We start from the raw sequence: 26,774 nt of genomic DNA, 5'->3' as shown, positions 1-26,774 counted from the left end.
GTTACAGCAGACTGGATGCCAATTACTGTGCAAATCTCATTTAAATTGCTTTGCTTAGTTTACAAGGCTTTTTATATGGGAACACCAAAATACCTGCCAGATGAACTGGTGAAGTATGTACAGGGCAGCTGAAAGTCATTCTCTCTCTTTCTTTCTTTTCCAAAAGTCGGCAGTGACTTCCATAGGCTGCCCTGCCACCGGCACCAGCCTGTTCACTGTACTGCGTCCCACCTCCGAGGAAACAGGAAGTTACATCAAGAGGCGGGGCTACAGTAGGGAGCAGAGGCTGATGCTGGCAGCCTAAGGCAGTGCCGCCTTTTGGAAAAGAAAAAAAAAAAAGAAGGTAAATGTGGGGAAGAGGATTGAGGAGGGAAGGAGGGGGAGATGGCCCCCCCGCCTCAGTTGACCTAATGGTAAGGCCACCACTGATCTGAGTGGTTTCCAATCAATCATCAAAAATTCAATGGTAGAAAGGAACTGCAATAGGACAGAATTAGAGGTAGGGAGGTGTTGTTGTACCACAGTGTCAAGGCCATCACAGCCACAGAGTAGGGCTAAAAGTCAAAAGGGCGCATACCCCTAAGGCATCCTTAAACAGGAATGTCTTAAGAGCAGCCTTACATTTTTTTTTAAGGTTAGTTTCAGACTTAGGTGAACTGGAAGGGAATTGCCAAAGTTCAGGCTCTTCGCCTTGGAATTTGTTACCTACTGAACGTCACAGCATTGCTAGTTATACTACATTTCATAAAGCTCTAAAGACCTGGGTTATGGGAACAGTTACAGTTTCTTCGGTTTTGATCTGTACTAGGGATTGTTTCTGTTGTATTTTCATATTTTTTATGGGTTATTAAGAATTGATGAACGTTCATGTTACGATTGTGTTATATTTTGCCGACATTTGTTTTTGTGATTGTATTATTTTTACGTATTCTGTTTTTCCACTGTAAATTGCCGAGGCTGCAAGAACTTTACATTTCTCCACATCGTGCCTATTCGGCCAAAATAGCAGATTCAGCTGCCTGCCTGAAATGTGGGATTTCATCTGCATCGTTGGTGCATATGTTTTGTACTTGTGGGCGAGTTTGCTCCTCTTACAGAGTAGGATGAGGGTAGAAGTACACTTAATTATAAACAGGAATGGTAAAATTCGTACAGTTTGAAGTAATAGGATTATGTGGAAGGAGTATTGTTCATCTCTGGTGGTTGGGAGGCGAGGATAGTGCTGGGCAGACTTATACGGTCTGTGTCAGAACCGGTGGTTGGGAGGCGGGGCTGTTGGTTGGGAGGCGGGGATAGTGCTGGGCAGACTTATACGGTCTGTGTCAGAACCGGTGGTTGGGAGGCAGGGATAGTGCTAGGCAGACTTATACAGTCTGTGCCAGAGCCGGTAGTGGGAGGCGGGGCTGGTGGTTGAGGGGCAGGGATAGTGCTGGGCATACTTATACGGTCTGTGCCAGAGCCGGTGGTGGGAGGCAGGGATAGTGCTGGGCAGACTTATACGGTCTGTGCCCTGAAGAGCACAGGTACTAATCAAAGTAGGGTATACACAATAAGTAGCAAATATGAGTTATCTTGTTGGGCAGACTGGATGGACCGTGCAGGTCTTTTTCTGCCGTCATCTACTATGTTACTATGATTGTAAACTGCTTTAACAATTTATTGTGTTAAAGCAGTATTATCAAATCAAATTCCACACCACAAGGGGGAAACCAGAATGAATCATGGGGGAGAAGTTATATACATACGTCCTGATTCTGTTATTGATTTATTTTACTTCTGTATTGTATGATTATTCAGATGTGTATGAATTGTATTTATTAAACATATTTATAGATTAATGACGTATTTCAGAATTTTATTTAGGCTTCTATTTTACAGCTGTACCATATCACTGACGAAGTTATATTTGACTAATGTATTTCCTTGTGAACCACTTCAGGTCAAGTATCTGATTGAGGGAGGCAGAAGCCATGTACAACATAAGAAAATGCAACTATGTATGTGAAGATAATTTGTGCAGAGGAAAATGGACATTGAGGTCTGTGCATAAAAAACTGTGACCGAGAAGCCTTTTACCAAATGTGTTACAGCGTCACAATAAAATATGATTACTAGGTACGATGTACATCAGAAATCGTCATTTTACACAAAAGAACATTGAAACAGAGAGATAAAGAAATGACAGCTTTCAGTAATTTGTTTTGAAAGTGTGGAAAGAGGAGGGGAGAGCGAGGACAACTTTTTATCCACACAGACAAAACGTGGAACGAGGAAAGTTTGTTTGAGATAGAAGAAAAAAAGTACAGTCTTGGCAGGGACAAGGGAAGACGACCCCCACAGCCTAAATCAATCATCACTGGACACGTTCAGCTCGGTGCCAATTTTTTACAACACTCCAAACAGACTTTTCCTTTGTATTTAACAAAATATTGTAGTTTTTGCCAGACACTTCTTTTTCTCAAACCAAAACTATAACCATTTTAGAAGGAATCTTGGGGTCAGCCCACAGGCTCAGTTATAAGGGCATAAAGACGACTGTTTTGCTGTCCTGATTTTAGTGGACTGAAAGATTAAGTTCCAGTTCTACCCTAACCCTGTCCACAAACTAGCGAGTTTCAGCATAGGTGGTTAGAGGGAATATTCAGTGGCTTATCAATTGAGTACCATTGAATTATTATTATTATTATTAATATTTATTGCATTTGTATCCCACGTTTTCCCACCTTTTTGCAGGCTCAATGTGGCTTACAATACATCTTGAAAATGGAAGACATTAGGAAATAAACATTTAGTGTTACAGAGGAATCTTGGGCAATATGATTATGATAAGCAAGATAGTAGCATGACAAGCAGATATTATAAGACAGTTTTGAGTATTTGTGGAGGAATTGTGTGGGTTACATTGGTTGATCTTTGTGGTATGCCTTGTTAAAAAGATGGGTCTTCGGCAGTTTGCGGAAGTTCATTAGTTCGTGAATCGTTTTTAGGTTGCGCAGCAATGCGTTCCATAGCTGTGTGCTGAAGTAGGTAAACTTTGACGCGTACATTAGTTTGCATTTTAGACCTTTGCAGTTTGGGTAGTGTAGATTGAGGAATATCCCTGGTAGCCCAGCACATGCAATTTAAAAAACACTCAGGAGCCTCTCCTGGGCATTTAAATATCAACCCCTACAGAAAGTCACATCTTAAGAAAAAAATAATACACCATGTTAATCCTAAGAACATAAGAATAGCCATATTGGGTCCATCTAGCCCAGTATCCTGTTCCCAACAGTGGCCAAGCCAGGTCACAAGTATCTGGCAGAAAACCCAAAAGTAGTAACATTCCGTGCTACCTATCCCGGGGGTCAAGCAGTGGCTTCCCCATAGCAGACTATGGACTTTTCCTTGAGGAACTTGTCCAAACCTTTTTTTAAACCCAGATACGCTAACCGCTGTTACCACATCCTCTGGCAATGAGTTCCAGAGCTTTACTATTCGTTGACTGAAAAAAAAAAATATTTCCTCCTATTTGTTTTAAAAGTATTTCCATGTAATTTCATTGACTGTCCCCTGGTCTTCACACTTTTTTTGAAAGAGTGAAAAATTGATTCACTTTAACCCATACTACACCAGTCAGGATGTTGTAGACCTCAAATCATTTCCCCCCTCAGCCGTCTCTTTTCCAAGCTGAAGAGCCCTAACCTCTTTAGCCTTTCCTCATACGAGAGGAGTTCCATCCCCTTTATCATTTTGGTTGCTCTTCTTTGAACCTTTTCTAATTCCGCTATATCTTTTTTGAGAAACGGTGACCAGAACTGAATGCAATGCTCAAAGTGAGGTAGCACCATGGAGCGATACAAAGGCATTGTAGTATTCTTGGTCTTACTGCTTCCCTTTTCTAATAATTCCTAGCATCCTGTTTGCTTTTTTTTGGCTGTCAGTGTATGATCTACAATGACACCTAGATCTTTTTCTTGGGTGCCGACTTCCCAGGGTGGACTCTAGCATCAGATAACTATGTTTTGGATTATTCTTTCCAATGTGCATCACTTTACTTTTGTCAGCATTAAAATGTCATCTGCCATTTGGATGCCCAGTTTCCTAAAAGTCTTCCTACTAGTACATATTATAAAGCTAGTATGAATACATGAAATTAAAATGCTACGTAAAATTACTTTATTTTATTTATCGCATTTGTACCCCACATTTTCCCACCTTTTTGCAGGCTCAATGTGGCTTACAGAGTATGGAAATGAGAACGTCATTACATGGTTTAAGAAAACAGTCGATCATAAGCTGAGGTGAAAGAGGAATTTAGGAAGAAGGTGTTAGGTAAGGTCGTGTGAGAGGTGTTTTGGTGTACTTGGGTGGTTTAATGAATGATTTGTTTCATTGAGGGTGACTTTTGTAGGCTCTGTTGAAGAGATGTGTTTTTCAAAGCTTTGCGAAAGCTGGTTAGATTGGTCATGGTTTTTAGGGGCATGGGTAGTGCGTTCCAAAACTTTGCATTGAAACATACAAGGGAGGCAGGGAAGTGATCAAAGAAGGAAAAGACACTAAGAAAAAGAAAAAAAACTATATTAAACAGGAGGAAATGATGCTAGTTAGAGAGACCACCATAATCAGCGCGTGAAGCAATATTTAGGATCTGATGAAAAGGCCTGTTTGAAATAAAATGTTTTCAAAACAGTCCCAAATCTGTTCAAAGAGGGCTCAGATCAAATCACGGACAGGCATGATAATCACCCGCTAGCTGGATTACTTTAAGACTAGACTCAATAAATGACACCCAAAGTTAGGCGCTGGGATGATCCAGGCTAAGCTAGTATTCTGTAAGGTAGTGTTTTCCAAGTCCGGTCCTGAGTACCCCTTGCCAGTCAGGTTTTCAGAATAGCTGCAATTAATATGCATGAGAGAGATTTGCATATTTATTTTTATTTGTTACATTTGTACCCCACATTTTCCCACCTATTCGCAGGCTCAATGTGGCTTACATGTTGCTGGAGAGGTGTTGGTAGACTCCGGAGTAAACAGTTACAAATACAAGGTTAAGTAGTGGTAGGAAAAGGTTTATGTGATGGGAACCACAAAAGGTTCATGTGGTGGGACCACATGACGGAAGTCAGGAGTAGAAGGATTTGTAGGTGATCTTAACGAACTGTTATGTTGTGGTGTCGCGAAATACATGTTTTATGTTGGGGTGGGAGGATATGCCTTTTGAAACAGGTGAGTTTTTAGTCTTTTCCTGAATTGGAGGTGATCGTGCGTGGTTTTCACAGCTTTCAGTAGAGCGTTCCACAACTGTGTGCTGATGTAGGACAAATTGGATGCGTAGGTAGATTTCTATTTTAGTCCTTTGCAGCTTGAAAAGTTGAGATTTAGGTATTTGCGAGCTGAAGTGGTTGTGTTTCTGGTTGGTAGGTCAAATCAAGTCTGTCATATATCCCCGGTGCTTTGCCGTAGATGATTTTGTGAACCATGGTGCAGATTTTGAAGGCGATGCATTCTTATATGTCATCACGCCTAACTTCTGGGAACAACCCACCCATGCTCCTCCCATAGCTACATCCCGTTTGGAGTTGCGTGCTATCAAATTTAAGCGTGCGTTTTATAGAATAGGGCAGATCTGTTGATTTAGTTGACAGTAATTAGGACTTAAATAATTGATAGTTAGCTCTTAAGCCCCGGATTCTATATATGGTGCCTAAAAATCCACACAGAAATCGAAGAGTATTCTATAACAATGCACATAACTTAATTGGTTAGCACTGTCATTTGGATGTTAACAAGGAATTACCAGCTCTAATTAGCATTGAGATTTGCATGCACAGCTCGCTAAGTATATTCTATAACGTGGTGCACCTAAATTCTAAGTGGCATAGTTGAAAAGGGGGTGTGGCCCTGGGCGGGGGATGGGCGTTTCTAACATCTATACACATTATTATAGAATACACCCATTCTGCGCTTAATTTAGGTGACAGGATTTACACAAAAGTAAAAACATGGCGTAAACGGCCACGACTAAATTTGATCACGTGGACAGGCGTTTGGCGTATTATTTATTTATTTGTTGCATTTGTATCCCACATTTTCCCACCTATTTGCTGGCTCAGTGTGGCTTACATTAATCTGTCATGGCTATCGCCATTCCAGAGTGAAAGATACAAGTGGTATTACATAAAGAACATAAGTGATATAGTAGAATTAAGCAAACAGGTATAGAGAGATCAAATTTGGAATAATAGATACAGTGGTAATGAGTTACAGTTCATATAATACATTAACGTTCAAAAACATGGGTCGGTTCGGTATGCCTTGTTGAAAAGGTAAGTCTTCAGTAGTTTCCGAAAGTTGGTTAAGTCGCCCATTTTTTTCACGGCAAGTGGTAGTGCATTCCATAGCTGCGTGCTTATGTAGGGAAAGCTAGATGAACGTGTTAATTTGTATTTTAGTCCTTTGCAGCTGGGGAAGTGTAGATTCAGGAATGTGCGTGCTGTTCTTTTAGTGTTCCTGGGTGGCAGGTCTATGAGGTCTAACATGTAGACCGGGGTATCTCCGTAAATGATTTTATGAACCAGGGTGCAGACCTTGAACGTAATACATTAAGTGGAAGCCAGTGTAGTTTCTCTCTTAAGGGTTTGGCAATTTCATATTTTGTTTTACGGGAAAACTCTAACTAGTGTAGGAGAAAGCAAACCCAATGTAATATATATAAACCCAAATAAAGGAGTTTGACTCTTATATATACTGATAGTGTGGAGGTGTTCCTTTAAATTGGTGAAAAACAGATAGATTCACCCTTAAAGCTATTAAATCTTAACAAAACGAACCTCAAATCTCCCAGCAAAGAACTCTGCAAAAATATTGTCAATCCCCTGCATAAATGGGAGTGGAATACTATCATAGGTTCTGTTCAAGAGAGAATAGAGTTCCTGTGCCATCTTTGGGATTTACTTCACTGCTAGTTTAGTTCGTAGAGTGAATTGGGTTTTTCCAGATGGATTTTTAGCGCCCTTCCTGAGGCAGCCACGAGGGTGGCGAAACAAGGCGCTTTTGTCGAAGGGTTGGCGGTTTTTTGCCGCAGCGTTTACTCAGGGCTCCGGAGTTCCTACGTGGGGGGTCCTTTTGATTGAGGGTTTTCTTGAAGTTGTTTCACTCGATTCAAGCTAAGTATATTTTTTTGTATTAGTATTTCTTTGGCATTTGAAAGAGGGTTTTCCTCAATACTGCTGTAAATACTGTTTAAAATCATTATATATATTTAAAGTTGTACAACAATTCAACTTCTAGTTTTCCCCCCCGTATGGGACTTAGGTAGGCAGTCCTTTACTGGCTGAAGTCAGTTATTTTGGGATAGTTTGGGTATACTGGTGTTCGTTTAAATATATTAGTTATATACAAAGCTCAAGAGAGAAAGAGAGTTTTTTATCCCTTTCGGTTTTCTCATCTAGTTGATGAGTTTTTACGTTGGGGGTTTTTTCTCTATTCTCTCTTGAACAGAACCTATGATAGTATTCCACTCCCATTTATGCAGGGGATTGACAATATTTTTGCAGAGTTCTTTGCTGGGAGATTTGAGGTTCGTTTTGTTAAGATTTAATAGCTTTAAGGGTGAATCTATCTGTTTTTCACCAATTTAAAGGAACACCTCCACACTATCAGTATATATAAGAGTCAAACTCCTTTATTTGGGTTTATATATATTTTGTTTTACCAAATATGAGTCTGGCTGCAGTATTTTGGGCTGTTTGAAGCTTCTTCATGATCAGTTCTTTACAACCAGCGTAGAATGCATTGCAGTAGTCTAGGTAATCTATATATCGTTTGGAAATTTAAGCACGATTGTACACAAAATCATTCACGCAGACGCCCCAATCTACAAGCTAAACCTTGTGGACTTGCCTCCCAGAAAAGCTGTAAGATCATCCCGCAAATTTCTCAATCTGCACTTCCCCAGCTGTAAAGGACTAAAATACAAACTGATACACGCCACCACCTTCTCCTACTTGAGCACGCAGCTGTGGAATGCTCTACCTACAGACCTGAAAGCTACCGACAATATAACTAACTTCCACAAATCTCTGAAGACACATCTCTTCCAAAAGGCCTACAAAGAAAACACTTGGAGGCATATTTTCAAAGCACTTAGCCTTCCAAAGTTCCATAGAAACCTATGGAACTTTGGAAGGCTAAGTGCTTTGAAAATATGCCTCTGATAGTCTACGAAACTACCTCAACAATCCACACAGTTACTACAGTTCACCTATATCCTACCTAACACCTTCCGTCAATCTTCCCCTACCTAATCTTCAAACATTAAGAATTGTACCTGTTATCATGAATTGATTATGTCATAACCATACTGTGTAAGCCACATTGAGTCTGCAAATAGGTGGGAAAATGTGGGACACAAATGCAATAAAATAAATAAACTATAGGCATGCTTTAGAGAATATGCCCACGCATAATTTTTTCAGGCACCATATATAGAATCTAGCATTAATTGACTAGATTCAATTAGATCCATGCCCAAATCTGGCTGACCCACACAGAATCTGGGGCTAATGGCCAGTGCTAGTAGGGTCACCACACTTTACATATTCAGTTCCACCTACCCATACAGAAGGTAGCACTGGACATACAGGTTTAGCGCCTGCACCATCTGATAATTGACTCCAATGTGATAAATGTCCAACATGAAAGACGACATATCATTTGGTGGAAACTGTGCGTTTTATCTTTCGTGACAAGCTGAAAACGTCACGGCAGCTTTTCAGACTGATCTGACCAAAGCCGAGTGTCCTGCAGAGAACGCAGCCAGTTCGGTCTAAAAAAACTGCCAACTTCACTCACCTGGATAGATCAAACACGTTTCTAGCAAAGCTCCGAGTAAGAGATCCTTGGACTCGTCGTTTGCATTCACTGTTGTCTCCAAAGAGAAAATTAGTTCAGTGCTTTCGAGGATAAGAAGTGAAATTTAATTTTCTCTTTTTCTGACCCGTTTTAATATGGTTACGAAGAAAGGAGTCAGGCGTTCGAGCTGCCTTCGATTCTTAGAAAAGTCTAAAGATAGGCAGGGCAACTCTAATAACTAATAAAGGCTCCTTTTACCAAGCTGTGGTAAACATTAGCGTGTGCTTAACGGCAGCTTAAAAGGGCTTACCGCGGAGCGTGCTCAGGCGTCCTGTGGTATGTTCTATGTTAGCATGCGTGTACCATTATTTTTACTGTAGAGGGGGCGTGTCTGAAGGCAGAGAATGGGCGTTTCGTGCAGGTACATTGTTGCGCACCAACAGATTAGCGCATGAGCCCTTACTGCCTATAAAATGGGTGGCGGTTAAGGGCTCACGCGCTAATCTTTTTTTTTTTATGGCCACATGCTAATGGCAACATTAGCGCGTGACCATTAATATAAAAATTCAAAAATCGACTATTTTACCGCTGAGCGAAAAACGGACTTAAGTGCATGGGAAAGACCCGCGTAAGGGTGCGTTAAGGCCACTTTTTAGCGCTGCTTTGTAAAAGGGCCCCTAAGAGTTGTAATCCATTTAAAAATTATTTTCCTGGGCTGGGCTGGGCTGGCTCAGTCTCAGTGATATTCACTGGCTTGCAGAAGGTTCCTGGTTTAGGCCTTTAAACTGGATTTACCGCAATACGATGACGACACAGTAACATTCTAGATTTTTACCCTGGATGTACTGCCTGAAAAATCTCACTCTCTGGCCTTCAATCACACTCCTTGGTATAGTAAATCTCACTCTATCGTATGGTTCACCCTTGGCATCTCTGGAAAGTAGGCCAACTAAGGTTTGGGAAAGACCCCGGTGTAGGGTTCCCGGCCTAAGGATCACCGCTGAAAAGACCAGACTGGGAGCAGTTGGAAACTGGGCCTACTAAAAATAGGGACAAAAATCCCCCAGTTATGTGTGAAAGAAGGCTCAGGGAACAGCATCCAGCACAGATTCTGATTGAACAGAAAAGGTAAAAAGGGGAGCTGACAGAAAGTAATGTTCTCAGAATCAACCCTTTTCCAAGGTGCTTCTCAAGAGGCCGTGTTTTAACCAGACCTACTTGGGGGCAATAGCAGGAGACTGAGGCTCCACAGAGGGTTGATGTAACTACCGCAGGCGGGAACGTTCTGCTGGAATGCACTATATCAGACACTTCAGAGAACGGGACTGATTTGAAAACCCTTCTTCTGTGTGTCACATAACAGCGAGACGATGCCATGGAAACCCTATATACTGACATTTCTGACGCAGCTACTTACAAAGGGGGCCGTGACTCTGAATTTTCTGACTTGCTGCTCATTTAAGTCATGACAATCATGTTCCTCTAACACAGGTTTTGCAAGTGAATAATATAAATCCATTTAACTCTCTCTATAAAGGAAAGATGAATTTGCATGAAAGAGGAGGATGGATTTAGGAAGACACAGAAGACAGAGTAATGGACCACTGGAATTGGGAGAAAGCAGAAACAGAAATTCGTGGACTCTATTGGGAGCTATTACTAAAATGTCTGCCCAGTCTAATACATCTGGGCCTAAGACTGACTTGTGCCTCCATGACCCAGTTGAAAACAGGCCGATCAGCATTCAGCTGCAGTTGCTATCCGGCTTCTTAAAGTGCCAGTCGTGGAATGTAAATAGAGACCTCTGACCTGTAGCAGCTACGCATAAAGGTAATTCTCAAACGGTCACTTAAAATTTAGCTGCCTAAAACGTTTGTAATAGGCTACATCCTTTATGTGGCACTTAGAATCTAAGGGGTCTTTTTACTAAGCCACATAAGCGTCTACGCGTACCCAACACGTGCCAAAATGGAGTTAACGCCTGGCTACCGGGTGGCTCTTACGGTAACTTTTGGTGTGCGGCCGATACACGCAGCCGAAAAATACATTTTCGGACGCGTGTATCAGATGCACGCCAAATGGCATTTGACGGGTATAGATCATTACCGCCCGGTTACTACGCGAGATTTTACCGCTAGGTCAATGGCTGGTAGTAAGGTTGCATGCCCAAAATGGACGTGTGGCAATTTTGATTTTGCTGCATGTCCATTTTTGGTAAAAAAATGTTTAAAAAGGCCTTTTTTTACAGGCACGTTGAAAAATTAGTACACACAAACATAGTAATATAGTAGATGACGGCAGAAAAAGACCTGTACGGTCCATCCAGACTGCCCAACAAGATAAATTCGTATGTGCTACTTTTTATTTCTACCTGTCCTCTTCAGGGCACAGACCGTATAAGTCTGCCCAGCACTATCCCCGCCTCCCAACCACCAGCCCCGCCTGCCACCACCGGTTCTGGCACAGACCGTATAAGTCTGAACAGCACTATCCCCGCCTCCCAACCACCAGCCCAGCCTCCCACCACCAGCTCTGGCACAAACCGTATAAGTCTGCCCAGCACTATCCCCGCCTCCCAACCACTAGCCCCACCTCCCACCACCGGCTTTGCCACCTAAACTCGGCTAAGCTCCCAAGGATACATATGCCTTTCACACAGAACCATGTTCCAATTACACATTCCAAAAAAAAAATGCAGTCAATGTTTTCACTTTTCTGTGCTAGAGCTGGTGGTGGGAGGCGGGGCTGGTGGTTGGGAGGTGGGGATAGTGCTGGGCAGACTTATAAGGTCTGTGCCCTGAAGAGGACAGGTACAAATCAAGGTAGGGTATACACAAAAAGTAGCACATATGAGTTTATCTTGTTGGGCAGACTGGATGGACCGTGCTGGTCTTTTTCTGCCGTCATCTACTATGTTACTATGTTACTTTAGGGAAATGCACAGAATCAACTTGCACCTGCAACTGCTTTGGGCGTATTCTGTGTAATCTATGAAAACAATCTGGATGGCACCTATCCCATGCAGAAGGCTTATTTTTATGCTCGTTTATTATTTATTAGGATTTATCACCTTTCTGAAGGAATTCACTAAATGAGCAGTAGACAATTACAGCAGTTAAAATATTCAAATAACAAAAACAAAGTTCGGCCTAATATACTACTTGCAATGTCAACACAATACGCAATAGAACATTTTAATTGACAGTATAGGGTATAATGTCAACACATAATAGAACAATTTAATAGACAGCGTAGAATATCTATGCGGATGATGTGCAGCTACTCATACCCACTGAACCTGGCTTACCTACAGCCTTGAATAAACTGATTACCTGTCTAAGATCAATTCAAGAATGGGCTAAGCACAACAAATTTTGCCTGAACCCAAGTAAAACCCAGCTTCTCTGGGTCCCTAACACAAGTGGATACATAACTGACATCAAAATACCTTTTTGGGAAGTATGAACTCCCCCTCAAATCACAAGTCAGGAACCTTGGAATACACTGATTCCCCAAACCCAAGCAACTTTCAAGAGCTGCTTCTACTATTTGCGACAGCTACGCTGCCTCTCTCCTTACATGGAGAAGGTAAATCTTAGCCCAGTTGTGCATGCCATGGTAACATCAAGACTGGATTACTGCAATGCACTCTACAATGGTCTGACTACAAAGGGCCTGCACCAGCTCCAGTTGATTCAGAATGCAGCAGCAAGACTCATAGAAGGTTGCAAGCGACGTGACCACATCACACCATTTTTGCAAAAACTTCACTGGCTACCAGTACAATATAGGGCTAAATTTAAAACTGTATGTCTGATCTTCTAGGCCCTGAAAAGAAATGGCCCCGAGTATCTGAAGAATAGGATGATCCTCCACACACCACCAAGGACACTAAAGACCTCCCACGGACTATCACTAACTATACCCTCTCCAAAAGACATTACACGGTGTGATACCCGCAAGCGAGCCTTCTCCGGACTAGCCCCCACACACTGGAATGCACTGCCTGAAAGGCTGCGCTTAACACAAGACTATCTCTACTTCAGGAAGGGAAAGGGGAAAGCTTGGCTCTTCAACCAGGCCTTTACTGGAAGAAGTAACTAACTCGCTAGTCTCACTCACACACACAAGGAGTGACTCAGGCTGCACATACTGCAGCAGGACAAGTTTATCCACACCTACTCTAGCTGAGATAACATTTAACCATTTCTCTGACCTCATGTGCAACTTTCTTTAAATCAATCACCTTACTTTCTAACTCTTCCTACTTTCTTTTCCTTCTATATATTACATCTTTGCTTTACCCTTTGCTATCACCTATAATGTATTGTCTTGCCATACTTTGTATTGTTAGTTGAATATTTTTACTGCTGTAATTGCCTATTGCTCATGCTTGATCTATCCTTACTGTACACCGCCTTGAGTGAATTCCTTCAAAAAGGCGGTAAATAAATCCTAATAAATAAAGCAAAGATGGAACATATAGATAGGTAAGAGTAAGAGGAGTTAGAGAATAAATTGACTAATTTAAAGAAAGTTGAACGTGAGGTCAGAGAGATGGTTAAATATTATATCTCAGCTAGGGTAGGAGTGGATAAACCTGTCCTGCTGCAGTATGTGCAGCCCATGTCACTCCTTGTGCATGTGAGTGAGACTAACCAAGTTAGTAGTTACTTCTTCCATTAAAGGCCTGGTTGAAGAGCCAAGCTTTCACTTGCTTTCTGAAGTAGAGATAGTCTTGTGTTAAGCGGAGACTTTCAGGCAGTGCATTCCAGAGAGTGGGGGCTACTCCGGAGAAGGCTCACTTACAGGTATCACATCATGTAATGTCTTTTGGAGAGGGTGTGGTTAGTAATAGTCCTTGAGAGGACCTTAATGTCCCTGAAGGTGTGTAGAGGATCATCCTATTCTTCTTGTACCTACTTGGGGCCATTTTCATTAAGGGCCTTGAAGATAATAATAAAGCGAGCGGGTTATAGCTCATTGGCTGAAACAGAGATGGACAATGAATAATATCACATGGATCAAGGATGCAAATGGGATGGATATACATGATGAACAGAGGATAATAGTTTAATTTATAGAATTTTATGAGGCCTTCTACATTCCAGAAGGAGCAATGGAGGAGAGACATATTGATACCTATTTTCAAGGGGCACAATTGGGACAAAGAGCAGAGGCGGACAGGGGGTTGTTGGATAGGCCCTATTTCTCAGCTTCAAGCTAAGCAGGACCTCTGATCAAAGAAGCTTTGGAAATCCCTGGGCCTCGGTGGATGCACAAAGTGAAATTCTATAAGCGGTTTCAGCATTGGCTGTTGAGTCCCTTGGTGGGGGAAGAAAGCTACCTTATTATACGTGGCTAGCAGGAGTGACTGTTATACCCAAGGAAGGTAAGGATCAAGTATAGTGTGGGTCCTATTGCCCAATTTCTCTATTGGGCATTGAAACAAAAATTTTAACAGGAGCCATCTGCAAACAGGGCTAAAAATTAATACAGAAAGGAACTACACTTCCTGATAGGACAGAAGGGGGAACGAAAAGCCATGCATATGACAAAAGAGGATGGGGTGAAGGACAAACAAAAGGGGTAAAAGTCAGAGAAGAATAGGGCAGGACGGTGAGGAAAGAGAGTCACAGATTTCCGCTATCACTGCTGGACACTGAATGCCTGCTTAAAGAGCCAGGTTTTAATGGCAACCTTAAATTTAGCAAGAGATCACTTGCATCGACTCTCTAAAGGGAGATTTTTACTTCCTGGCTCCTGCAACCTGAAACAAGAACTCTGTTGCGTATGCTCACGTTAAGCTAGTCTGGGCCAGGCAGGACCATTTATTGGTCATTGAGAGATCGAAACAACTGGGTGAGGGAATAGGGTACAGAAAGCTAGTAAGAGAATCTTATATTGTACACTAAAAGAGACAACAGGCAACCAATGGTGGTCTTTAAGGAAGGGTGAAATATTTCTTAGCGTGCCAGAGGAGACGGATAGCTGTATTTTGGAAGTGTTTGTGACTTTTTTTCAGAGTACCTTGAGTTGAACCAGCAAAGATAACAATATTACAATGGTCAAGCTTAGCAATGCGCAACGAGAGAATGAGGGCATGAAAAGAATCATGGTCAAGAAATTTTTGAATACAGCACAACTGCAAAAGAGAGAAGAAACCAGATTTAAGGAGTAACGAGATATGTGGTGCATAGGTGAGCTGAGAAATCAACGAGTTACACCTAGGTAACGGAAGGGTTGGGCTGGGGTGATCGTGGTTCCAAAAAGGTGAAGATCTTGTGTACGACAGGAGGGATGACCTGTGATCCAACAGGCTATGGGGTTTTTTTTTCAGGATTGAGGACCATGCGACGACAGGTTATCCGGTGGTCAACAACATCCAAACAAGATTGAAAGGGTATCCAAAATCAGTATAATTACAGGAGAAAAATACCATCAGCACAGATGTAAGTGAAAATGGAGAAAGTCTGAATCAGGGTGGCTAATGACCCGAGAAAAAGATGACTTTGAAAAGTAAAAGGGGAAAGGATTGAACCTTACAGAACACTGCCGTGGAGAGGATAAGAACAGGAAACAGAAGGAGGCGAAGTAACCTTAAAACAAACGGGAGGAAAGAAAGGAAGAAAACCAGAAAGACCAAGTGAAGCGAGATGAGACAAAAATCGCATAGTAGAAGGTGCTAAAGCATCAAATTCACTGACCTCCTTCACAGTTGCTCAACTGAAAAAAAAAAAAAAAAGACGCAACCAACAAAGGGAAAGAGAAAAAGTCAACAAAAAAATGGCTGAAACAACCAGGCTAGACAAAAGTATTAAAAGCATAAAGGAATCCTGTGCAGAAGGAATGGATCCACAGAAGCTTAGCTGAAATTGGATGGTGGGGGGAAGAGGGGTTGGTGGTTGAGAGGCTAGGATGGGGGAGGGCAGACTTATACGGGGTCTGTGCCGGAGCCAGTGATGGGAGGCGGGACTGGTGGTTGGGAGGCAGGAAATACTGCTGGACAGACTTATACGGTCTGTGCCCTGAAAAAGACAGGTACAAATTAAGGTAAGGTATACACATATGAGTTTATCGTGGGCAGACTAGATGGACCGTGCAGGTCTCTTTCTGCCGTCATCTACTATGTTACTATGTATTTGGTCAAACACTGCTTCTATAGCACAACTAGATGACCCTGCTGACTGGAGCTTACAGTCAAGATACTCATACAGGCTTGAGAAAATATTTGTATTATTGGAAGAATGACGTCAACAAGGCTCCGACCACAGAGAACCAGAGTTTTTCCATCTCTCCTTAATTTTATCCCTCCTTACCCCTTTTCTCCCAAATTACACTATCCTATCCTGTCTACCCTCTTTTATCCTAGTCATAAATTATCTAGCTCAACTTATCATACACTACTAAGCCCAACTTTACATTGTTTTCTACTGTTTTATTAAAATTCTATTAACTTTGTATTTCAAATTACTATGTAAGCCACATTATGTGGGAAAGCGCAGGGTACAAATGTAATAATAAAATAATAAGATTTAAAAGCAACCTCAAGATCTGAAAATGGCCAGAGAGGCAGTACGACTGCTCCAGGCATACGGCACAGCAAGGTGGAAACCTCTAATTACTCTGGCTTCTCTGGCCTTAGGGGTAAGCAGCAGTCTCTACACTTATCTCCTCCTCCTGTGGAAAGGACGCAGGAACCCAGGCTAAGATCAGGATTACACATTTCCCTCCCTTATCTCTGGAATTTTGTGTAAGAGAACAGCAGCGTGGTGTTCACTCGGTTCAAAAACAAACATTCCTACATTATGCATGTGCCCAAGCAGCAGATGGGTTCAGAACAGGTGACAACGTTTGTTAGCAAAACTCATATCCCGGTGAGAGGAAGACTCTGGGTGCAGCCCTAGTTCAACGAAATGGTGCTACTCATCAGAGAGTTAAACACCTGCTGGGAAGGTTAGTGCAGAAATGAAATAGAGCTATAAAGATGGACAAGGTCACTGATATTACGGATCCTGGCAGAGTCACCAGTGCACCCTCCAGATGTCTGTAACAGAGGCTATGTTGGACAGGTGTATAGTGCAGTGGAGGAGTGACCCACTAGTTAGCACAGGGAAGCTAACTAGGGTTCAAACCTCACCTCTAATATAGTTGAGGCCCAGTTTTTTGTGCCTCATATATATAAGACCACCTATGCATCCTACTTCTCCTATCTCAGCACTCAATTGTGGAATTTATTTATTTTTGTTACATTTGTACCCTGCGCTTTCCCACTCATGGCAGGCTCAATGCGGCTTACATGGGGCAATGGAGGGTTAAGTGACTTGCCCAGAGTCACAAGGAGCTGCCTGTGCCTGAAGTGGGAATCGAACTCAGTTCCTCAGTTCCCCAGGACCAAAGTCCACCACCCTAACCACTAGGCCACTCCTCCACTGTTGCTACTATTTGAGATTCTACATGGAATGTTGCTAGTGGAATAGCAACATTCCATGTGGAATCTCCAATAGTAGCAACATTCCATGTAGAATCTCCAATAGTAGCAACATTCCATGTAGAATCTCCAATAGTATCTATTTTATTTTTGTTACATTTGTACCCTGCGCTTTCCCACTCCTGGCAGGTTCAATGCGGCTTACATGGGGCAATGGAGGGTTAAGTGACTTGCCCAGAGTCACAAGGAGCTGCCTGTGCCTGAAGTGGGAATCGAACTCAGTTCCTCAGTTCCCCAGGACCAAAGTCCACCACCCTAACCACTAGGCCACTGCCTCAATTGGTCAAACTTACTCCTGATCACCCAACCTTCAAGAAGTGCCTCAAGACCTTCCTTTTTGGTAGAGCATACGCTTCAAACCCGCCTGGCCTCTCTTCCTTCTGAATTCCAACTGTCGTAGCGACATATTGTTCGCCACTACTCTTTCCCCTTTTCCCTCCTTAGCTATTTCCCTTTCTCTCTTACCACATTGTTTGTTTGTTTGCTGAATTGTTGTATATTTTTATAGACTGATGTATGCCACATTGAGCCTGCCCATGGGTGGGAATATTGTAGGATATAAATGTTATAAATAAATAAATAAATGATAGCAGATAAAAAAACCAAAATGGTCCATTCAACCTGCCCAGTACAGATTCGTCACCTTCACAGATGTGCATATATCAAATTTAAATTACAACTTCACACCCATATCCTCCACATGACTTCTTAGCTCTCCTCTCAAATCTGTACAGAGCATGGCCAAAATCCTTCAATACATTGGTCTCCACTGGGCCAAGAACCAGGGAAACCCAGATCAAATCCTACTGCTGCAGTGGCCTAGTGGTTAGGGTGGTGGACTTTGGTCCTGGGGAACTGAGTTCGATTCCCACCTCAGGCACAGGCAGCTCCTTGTGTCTCTGGGCAAGTCACTTAACCCTCCATTGCCCCATGTAAGCCGCATTGAGCCTGCCATGAGTGGGAAAGCACGGGGTACAAATGTAACAAAAAAAAAAACCCCTCTATTTACCGCATGTACAACCCATGGGGACAGGGAAATACCTATTGTACCCGAGTGCAACTCATCTTGAGCTACTACTGAAAAAGATGTGAGCTAAATCCAAACATGATTTTTTGGACTCCGATGTCTGCCTTGTTTCCATCCTCTTTTACACCATGGATTTTATTTCACGCTTCTTAAAATTCTGTTACTGTATTTTTCGCCACCATATCCTCTGGAAGAGTACTCCAGGCATCCACCACCCTCTCTGTAAGAAAATATTTCCTGACCTTGTTCCTGAATCCTGTCCCCTCGGAGCATTCATCGATGCTCCTTGTGATTTCTGGCAAGTCTTCCAGGGAAGGAACCCACCAAAGGGACCCCAATTTGTAAGTCGCCCGAGCATGGGCTTGGAAAGCCAAGTAATTAAATTCAAACTGTACACACTCAAGAGAGGCAGTCAGTCACCTTAGCCTCTCAACAAGATGCTTCAGAGGTAAGAGGGTGTGGAAAAGGAAACATTTCGGTTCCGTTTCTCATTGCTTGTGTCGTCTCCACATCCGAGTTATGACGATGGAGTGTTACTGCAAGTGTTTGCAAATGTTTTATTGCTGCAGCATATCAGTTAAGACCCTCACTCCTCCATCACTTCTGGCTCTCATTGGTTTGTGGTCTTATTACAAACTCTATATGCTGCCCTACTCATAAAGCAACTCTTCAAGAAACTCACAAGAAATAAAAATTAGTGGAGAAGTTCTATGATCAAGAAACTTGTCCACCCTTAGAGGCGTAAATCACCTTGGTGTAGCCTCGTTTGGGTGTGTTTAAACTCTGAAATCTCTCCACTATTACAAAAAATTGTTTTGTTACAATAATATCTTGGGCATGCAGTAAATTTGAAGGGTCTGGATCATATTTTTCCTCGTTTCCTTCTTCCATAGTAGACCCTGGTTCTTTTACCCATTTCTACTCATAAAGCAGGCACCTGTCTTTTAACAGGCAGTACTGCAGACACAATGTGCTGAAGGACCTCACATTCACTTTTTCAGAATAGCCTACCATCAGATAACGCCTCTAATGAATAACCCTACCAAGCAGTTGAGATGACAATGTACGCACTGTCCCTGTTCCAATCTAACAGCTGAATTTGTATTCATTTTCTTTGCTTGACCTCACATATCCCTGGTAATGTATCTATGTTTTATTACTCACCCTACCACATAAATATCTTGACACAGGGCAGCTTTTTGTATGATAGATACCCCTCAACCTACTTCTACTACTGAGCTGCCCCTAGAATTCCCCCCCCCCCTCCCAAAACACCCAGAGCGATTACAAAGAAGTTGGGACCAGACCACTTTTAAGAAACCCCCAAACTTACTTTGAAATAAAAACCTCAAATATCAAAAAAGTTGTTTCTTCCTCCGACAGATGTTTACCACTATAGCACCGCAGACATGGTGAGGACACATTTATAACCCAGTCCTTGTTTAACACAGCTCAATGTTGTAGCCAGAATGCCAATTCTGGGTGGTCCTGAGCCCAAAGCAGATGGGCATGAAATGTTCTTTCCACCCCCTCCCCCCAACCCCAACTCAAAATGCAAATACCTGAACTAGCGGGGAACCCCAAGCCCCACCAGCTCAATAAACACTTCCTCTTCCAGTGGCCAGAACTCCTTCCGAGCTCAGCAGCCCCCTCATGCGTGCTTATGTTTTGTGCACGTCAGACTCGGAAGAGTTCTGGCCGCCAGAGGAAGTCTTCAGCTGGTGAGACTTGGGGTTCCCTGCCAATCACAGCAAGGGTATGCCAATTTTAGGTAGGCCTAAGCCCAATGCAGATGGGGCCCCTGCCCACCGATGGCTACGTCACTGGGTCAGTTATGTAAAAAAAAAAAAATAAATGATTACTTAACCCCTTCCCCCTCCAATACATTAACTCCTTGGTGTGCCATACTTACCACATTCCAGAAAAGTGGGTTGAAAATAATGGACAGAACAGCTACAGCAAAATTTGAATCCATCAAATTGATATATTTAAGTGCCCCTGTCATAACTGAGTAATCAACCTGCAGGACACAGATCAGAATCTATTCAAATATCCGCCTGTTTCTTTACCAAGTTAACATAAGATGATTTGACATTATTGCATTATAAATCATAAACGTATACTGCTGTGTCACCTTCTGATCACCCATCCCTTGCTACCTGATTTTTACCCGCCTATCTTTGTATCTGAAACTGTCATTGAAACGCTTGTATGTTTTACTTATATATTCTGATAGTCATCTTTCGCTCATGTTCTGAACAGAAAAATGAGGCTGTGGCCTTTGAAAGTTAGTGCAATAAAAAAAAAGCCATCTTCTTTTTTTTCTATTTTGGCTTATTTTCCTTTAAAATGGACTAACATACTACTTTACCCAATGAACACTGAATCACTTTTCCACAGCAGTTGGTAATATACAATTTCAACGCTGCTGTCTCTCACCTGGACTTATTTTAGACACCTCAAACCGTTCACTAGCATAAGTCTACAAAATAATTCAGAAAACAGCTTGCTAAAAAATAAAAACCAATATGGAACACTTTATATACACATCTGCTGCTTCTACACTCAGCTAGTGGGGGCGGGGTGGTTAGTAAACTTGTGGGTAAGCGTAACGTGTGTGTCCCACAAACACCTATCCATACAGGTCAGAGAACAATTTTTTAAAAATAAATAGAAATCAAACAAAATAAAACATGGAAAAGAAAATAAGATGATACCTTTTTTATTGGACATAACTTAATACATTGTCCAATAAAAAAGGTATCATCTTATTTTCTTTTCCATGTTTTATTTTGTTTGATTTCTATTGATAACCTTAAGAGTGGACTAACACGGCTACCACACTCCTCTACTTAAAAATAAATAGAACTTGATTTATATCATATTTGTTCTTAAGTCAAATATTTAAACTGCACTGGACTAGAATGATGCACCTACAACGTTTCAATTAGTAGGTCTTTGTAGCTGTGCCACATTCAAATCTGAAAAAATAACTCATGCCAACCTTCTGAACAGAAGCAAAACAATAAAATTCCATTGACACTCCAATACATCTGACAGGTAGCTCACTTGAATGAGCAGCTGTGAGTGGCTTAACATTTCTCAGTGTTGGAAAGTGTTTAACTGCCCAGAAATAAAAGGCCTTCTCTTGCACAACTTTAATGTGATCGCTTGTCATTTCAGTGCTATTTTGTCTATTGCATACAACGGTTATCACCAGTATAATCATAAATTATTTCTTGCACTTATTCACAGTGAAAGGTGGCATACAGTGCAAGGACATCTTTCAGGGTACAGAAAATCATGGCGAATTTAAAAACACTGCTAACAAGATAAGTGATGTGGTCTCTGCAACCCCCCCCCCCCCTCCCCCCAAAAATGCTCTTGATATCTTCCTAGTACAGTTTTAATCACCAAAAAACAAAACAACAAAAAAACAAACGATTGCTGCTACCTAAAACGAAGAGACAGTCCCCTTAGACCACATGCATTACAGTCTTAATGAGTATTAATTATATTGCTAAAAATAGCACGTTCACTAATTAACAATATTAAACAATGTGAAATGCAATTAATACCTTACTATAATCCAAATTACTCAGCCCTCCACAGCAATCCAATTGTAACGCAGGAACTGCTAAAGAACGTGCCAGTCTGACTAGGGTGCAAAGTTCACCCAACTGAACACAGATCCATCAATGACCTTTACACACAAAGGCTGCTGCAGCCACATTGCCAACGAACACACGTGGCTCCTGCAATCAGCTGTCAGCCCCAGAAGCGCCGGGGGACGGGTTCCTTCCGCAAACATGGCGGCCGTCTTCCCATTGGCCGGCCTAAGCAGTTCGCCAGCCGATTGGCTAGAGCGCCGCCGGCTGATTGGCTCTCTTAGCACGTCAGCGGAGCTCGTGGCTTGAATGTGCTTGGGCTGGCCCCCAGGCTCGGGTTTACTACTATTATTAGCCAGGGGAACTGCATCGGGCTGCTGCAATGTGGGCAGCCCCTGAACTATCGTGACAGATGCGATAGAGCAGTGCAGCAGTAAGGCTTCGAGTTCTGGGGGCAGTTCAGTCCAGCTCCAAGCCTCTTTCAAAAACCACCACCGTTTAGAACCCGTTAAATCTGACCCCCACCACTACCACTTCCTCTCCCCAGCCAGGGTCCTGAAGTAGTTAGAAGTCATGCTACTTTGGAGTAATGAGGAATCATGCTTTTGCTTGAAAGACTGAAAAAATAAACTCTCCATGAATTCAATCAAGCACAAGCAAACGTTATATAGGGGAATCATATAGGTGGACCATTATTAAATTGGACTTGGGGAAATATTTCTGGGATAAGCTGCATAAAATGTTTTGTAGTTTTTTGGGGGGGATCTTGCCAGGTATTTGTGACCTGGATTGGCCACTGTTGGAAAGTGCATGCTGGGCTTGATGGACCTTTGGTCTGTCCCAGTGTGGCGATACTTATGTACTTATATTCCCTGTCTCTTCCCTTTAGGCCTTTTTTTATTTTTTTTGTGCAGGGCTGATTACTAACTGGGCCAGACTCTCAGAGGCAGGCAGCGGTGGACATGGATGGAGGGGAGGGTGGGAGAGAGAAGAACTGCTGGACATGGATGGAAAGGAGGAAAGAGAGGAGAAAAACTGCAGGTGATGGAGAAAATAGGCAGGATCCAATCTATGCTCCTCCAGTTAAGTCCACGGAGGACCCTGCTTTTACTTATGGACCTAAGGCAGGAAGTGAAGAAGAAAGGAGAAGAGTAAAGATATCAATGGACAAGAGGCCCTGAAAATGGAGTTAAGAGAACAGACAGAGCAGCAGAACCAGAGGCCGGGACCAACATGATCAGAAAAACAAAATCACCAGACAATAAAGGTAGGAAAACAATTTTATTTTCATTTTAGTGTTTGGAATATGTCCAATTTTAGAATTAACATCTACTGTCTTATTTTGCTCTGTACAAGAGGAAACATGTTTTTTTTGTTTTACTGGTATTGTCCTGGATGCAGAATCTGGCTTCTTCGGATTTCAAGTTATTTTTTGCCTGTATTTGAAGAGAGGCTATCTCTGTTCTGCATGTGTGACTGCAAGGCCAAGTGTCTGAATAGGGTTTTTTTTTTTTTTGTTAGATTCTAAGATTTTGATAACACAGGTTTGGCAAGACTGTTCTCCTAATTCCTGGTCTGTGTGCTAATTTGGTTTGTGACATTTTGGGTGTAGTGGAGCTGTAACAGCTTACAGAAATGCTTTACAATGGAAAAACACTACAAGTTATTTTTCATCTCCTATACTGGTGTACTATTTTCAGTGATGCCTTTTTATATGCTCCGTGGCTGGTAAAGGGGTATGGCTACTGTGGGGGTGGAGCCACAGTGACCCCACCCCCAAGGTTGCCCTTTATGAGTACCGGTACCTTTTTTCCTACAAAAAAGGCACTGGGTATCATTTTGTTGAAACATAGAAAAATGGATGGTACTGTAGAGACAGGAATGACTGAGGATGGGATAAGATGCCAGGATGGGATTCTAGGGGTCCGAGATGGTAGCTGGAAGCCCAGAGGGCATTGTGTCCTGCCACTCACCTACAGACACCACTTCTGAAAGTAAAGGGGTGGGCAATCAAGGCCCTTGAGGGCCACAACCCAGTTGGGTCTTCAAGATTTTCACAATGAATATGCTTAAGATTGATTTGCATCCAATGGAAGCAGTACATGCAAATCAATCTCATGCATATTCATTGTGAAAATCTTGAAAACTCTACTGCAGTGGTTCCCAAACCTGGTCCTGGAGGCACCCCAGCCAGTCAGGTTTTTGGGATATTCAAAATGAATATTCATGAGATATTTGCATGCACTGCCTCCCCTGCATTCAAATCTCTCTCATGAATATTCATTGTGGATATCCCAAAAACCTGGCTGGCTAGGGTGCCTCCTGGATCAGGCTTGGGAACCACTGCCCTACTGCGTTGTGGCCCATGAGGACTGTGATGGCCCACCTTTACTATACACTATCTACAGACTTTAGCTTGGTCTGTAGCCAGCGGGCTAGAGTCCCCTCCACTCAAGTTGGACACTCTTGAGTCAGATGTAGTCTAGGTTGCACATACACATATTGGTCTGGAGTACCAGTGGTTCCCAAACCTGTCCTGGGGGAACCTCAGCCAGTCAGGTTTTCTGGATACCGACACTGAATATGCATTAGAGAAATTTGCACACAGTGGAAGCAGTGCATGCAAATCAATCTCATGCATATTCATGTCAGATATCCTGAACATTTGACTGGCTGGGGTTCCCCCCAGGGGAGGTTTGGGAGCCACGGGGTCCACTCTTTATACTCAAGGCTATCATCAATCTATATCAGTCCAGTCCTCGGGACACACCCAGACAGTCCAGTTTTCAGGATGCCCACAATGAATATACATGAGAGAAATTTGCATACAGTGGAATCAGTGCATGCAAATCATTGTCATGAATATTCATATTAGATATCCTGAAAATCTAACTGGCTGGGGTTCCCCGAAGACAGGTTTGAGACCCTCTGACTGAGAATCACTACTCTGTATACCCAAGGCTGTCATCAATCTATATCAGCCTTGCGTTCCTGTATTGTTTTAAAGTTTCCTTTCAGTATTCTCACCATAAAATAATTGATACAGTGTTCTGGCTTTGTAAAGTGCTGTCCCACAGAGGTACAATGTACCAATGATTTTATGGTGAGAATACTGAAAGGAAACTTTAAACAATACAGGAATGTAAGACCTTTGAAGTCAAAATGATTCAACATTTTGGCACCCACCAGACAGGACTTAACATTCTAAACCATGAAATTTCACTGCTTTGTCACCCTCTGATCACCATGCATATCTCCCTCATCCTCTCAGCCCTCTCTGTGTCTCACCTGGCCCACCCCTCCCTCATCCCTTAAGACTGTCGCTGAAATACTTTGAGGTTTCACTTCTATATGCTGTTACTTATTAAAATTTGCTTATTTCTGATCTGACGAAGAAGGGCTACCTTCGAAAGCTAATCCAAAAAATATATTAAGTTAGTCCAATAAAAAAGGTATCATCTTATTTTCTTTTCTATGTTTTATTTTATTCTATTTCTATTGATTACGTCTTGTCTCTGGAACCATGACTAGAAGGGATGATTTGCAAATGCATGACAGCTTGTGTAGCAGAATGTCACAACTCTTTAATGTCATTTTAATTCGCAATTACAGTCAGGTTAACCAAAGCATTAGGAGGAAAAAAAATGGGGTTTTTTTAAGTGTCCTGTAGAGGCAGAGCTGGGCTCATCATGGTTCTGCTAACTGCTCCCCTGCCCCAAGGGCCAAGTCTCAAGATGAAAAGAGGGCTATGCAAGTTGCCTTTGGGAGGCATTTTCAAAGCATTTAGACATACAAAGTTACAAAGTGCTTTGAAAATCCGCCTCTTTATATAAACCAGTCACATGCCTTGAACCGGCCAGGTTAGAGTTTGCGTGCTGTGAACCCGGCTCAGGCTACACAGCCTTTAAATGCATTTCGGAATTTAATTGATTGGCTAATAAGGCAAAGAGGCTAAATGGATGTGCAGACATACATGAAACAAGTCAAGTAGGATTTAAGCATTCTCTGCGTGCATTGCGTATAATTAGCACTCAGGATTCTGCCTTTTATTTAATTCATGACTATTGCAAAATAATTTTCTTTTATTTTTACCATCTATTAAACATGCATTATCTTAATAGAAAGTATTAGGATCTATCGAACATATTCTCTGTTCTTTCTTGTCCTTTATAGTCACTGAAGATTTCTATGGTAACAGAGGGACTGTAATGATTATTATTATTATTACCATTTTAAGCTTATTGCACAAGGAGTGGAAACAGTACCAAAGTATAAAGCAGAAGTAAACCTAGGGGAATAAGGTGAGGAGAGCTTTCAGCTCCCTCAATCTTGTTATCCCAATGGGGCAGGCGGTTATATAAAGAGCAACTGCTGTTTGGGAGCAAAAGAAAAAAAAAAAAACATTGAAAAATCCTCATCTCCAGCAGTGTCTTTGTGTGTATGTGTTTATGTGCGGTCCGTGTGTTCATATATATGTGCATTCATGTATGCGTGTGTTTATGTACAGTCCGTATGTTTGTACATCAACCTCATAAAACCTTTGTCCCGACCAGCTGAAGCTGAGACCCACTGGCGCTCATTTTCGAAAGAGAAAAACGTCTAAAAAAAAAAAGTGGCATAAAACAGCATTCAGATGTTTTTCTCACAAAAATGTCCAAATCGGTATTTTCAAAACCTATTTGTTCAGATGTTTCTCTATACTGTTCGTCTGCAGTGTGTCCAAATCTCAAGGGGGAAATGTCAGAGCTTGTTAAGGGCGGGATTTGGGCATTCCTAAGACTTGGATGTTTTTCAGCCGTAATGGAACAAAACA

General features: G+C 42.1%; 1 protein-coding gene across 1 annotated transcript in view; it reads right to left on the bottom strand.

The window, feature by feature from the left end:
- The window catches only part of PEMT (phosphatidylethanolamine N-methyltransferase), a 163,478-nt gene extending 141,356 nt beyond the window's left edge, over window positions 1-22,122 (bottom strand). The window contains 3 exon segments of the mRNA XM_030212849.1: window positions 20,266-20,373; window positions 21,932-22,019; window positions 22,021-22,122. Coding sequence (XP_030068709.1) covers window positions 20,266-20,373; window positions 21,932-22,019; window positions 22,021-22,049 — 225 coding nt within the window. The 5' untranslated portion in view covers window positions 22,050-22,122.
- Window positions 22,123-26,774: the final 4,652 nt, after the last annotated feature.

The sequence above is a fragment of the Microcaecilia unicolor genome, chromosome 8 (assembly GCF_901765095.1).
Source record: "Microcaecilia unicolor chromosome 8, aMicUni1.1, whole genome shotgun sequence".
NCBI lineage: Eukaryota > Metazoa > Chordata > Amphibia > Gymnophiona > Siphonopidae > Microcaecilia > Microcaecilia unicolor.
This window is presented reverse-complemented; position numbering and strand designations above follow the sequence as displayed.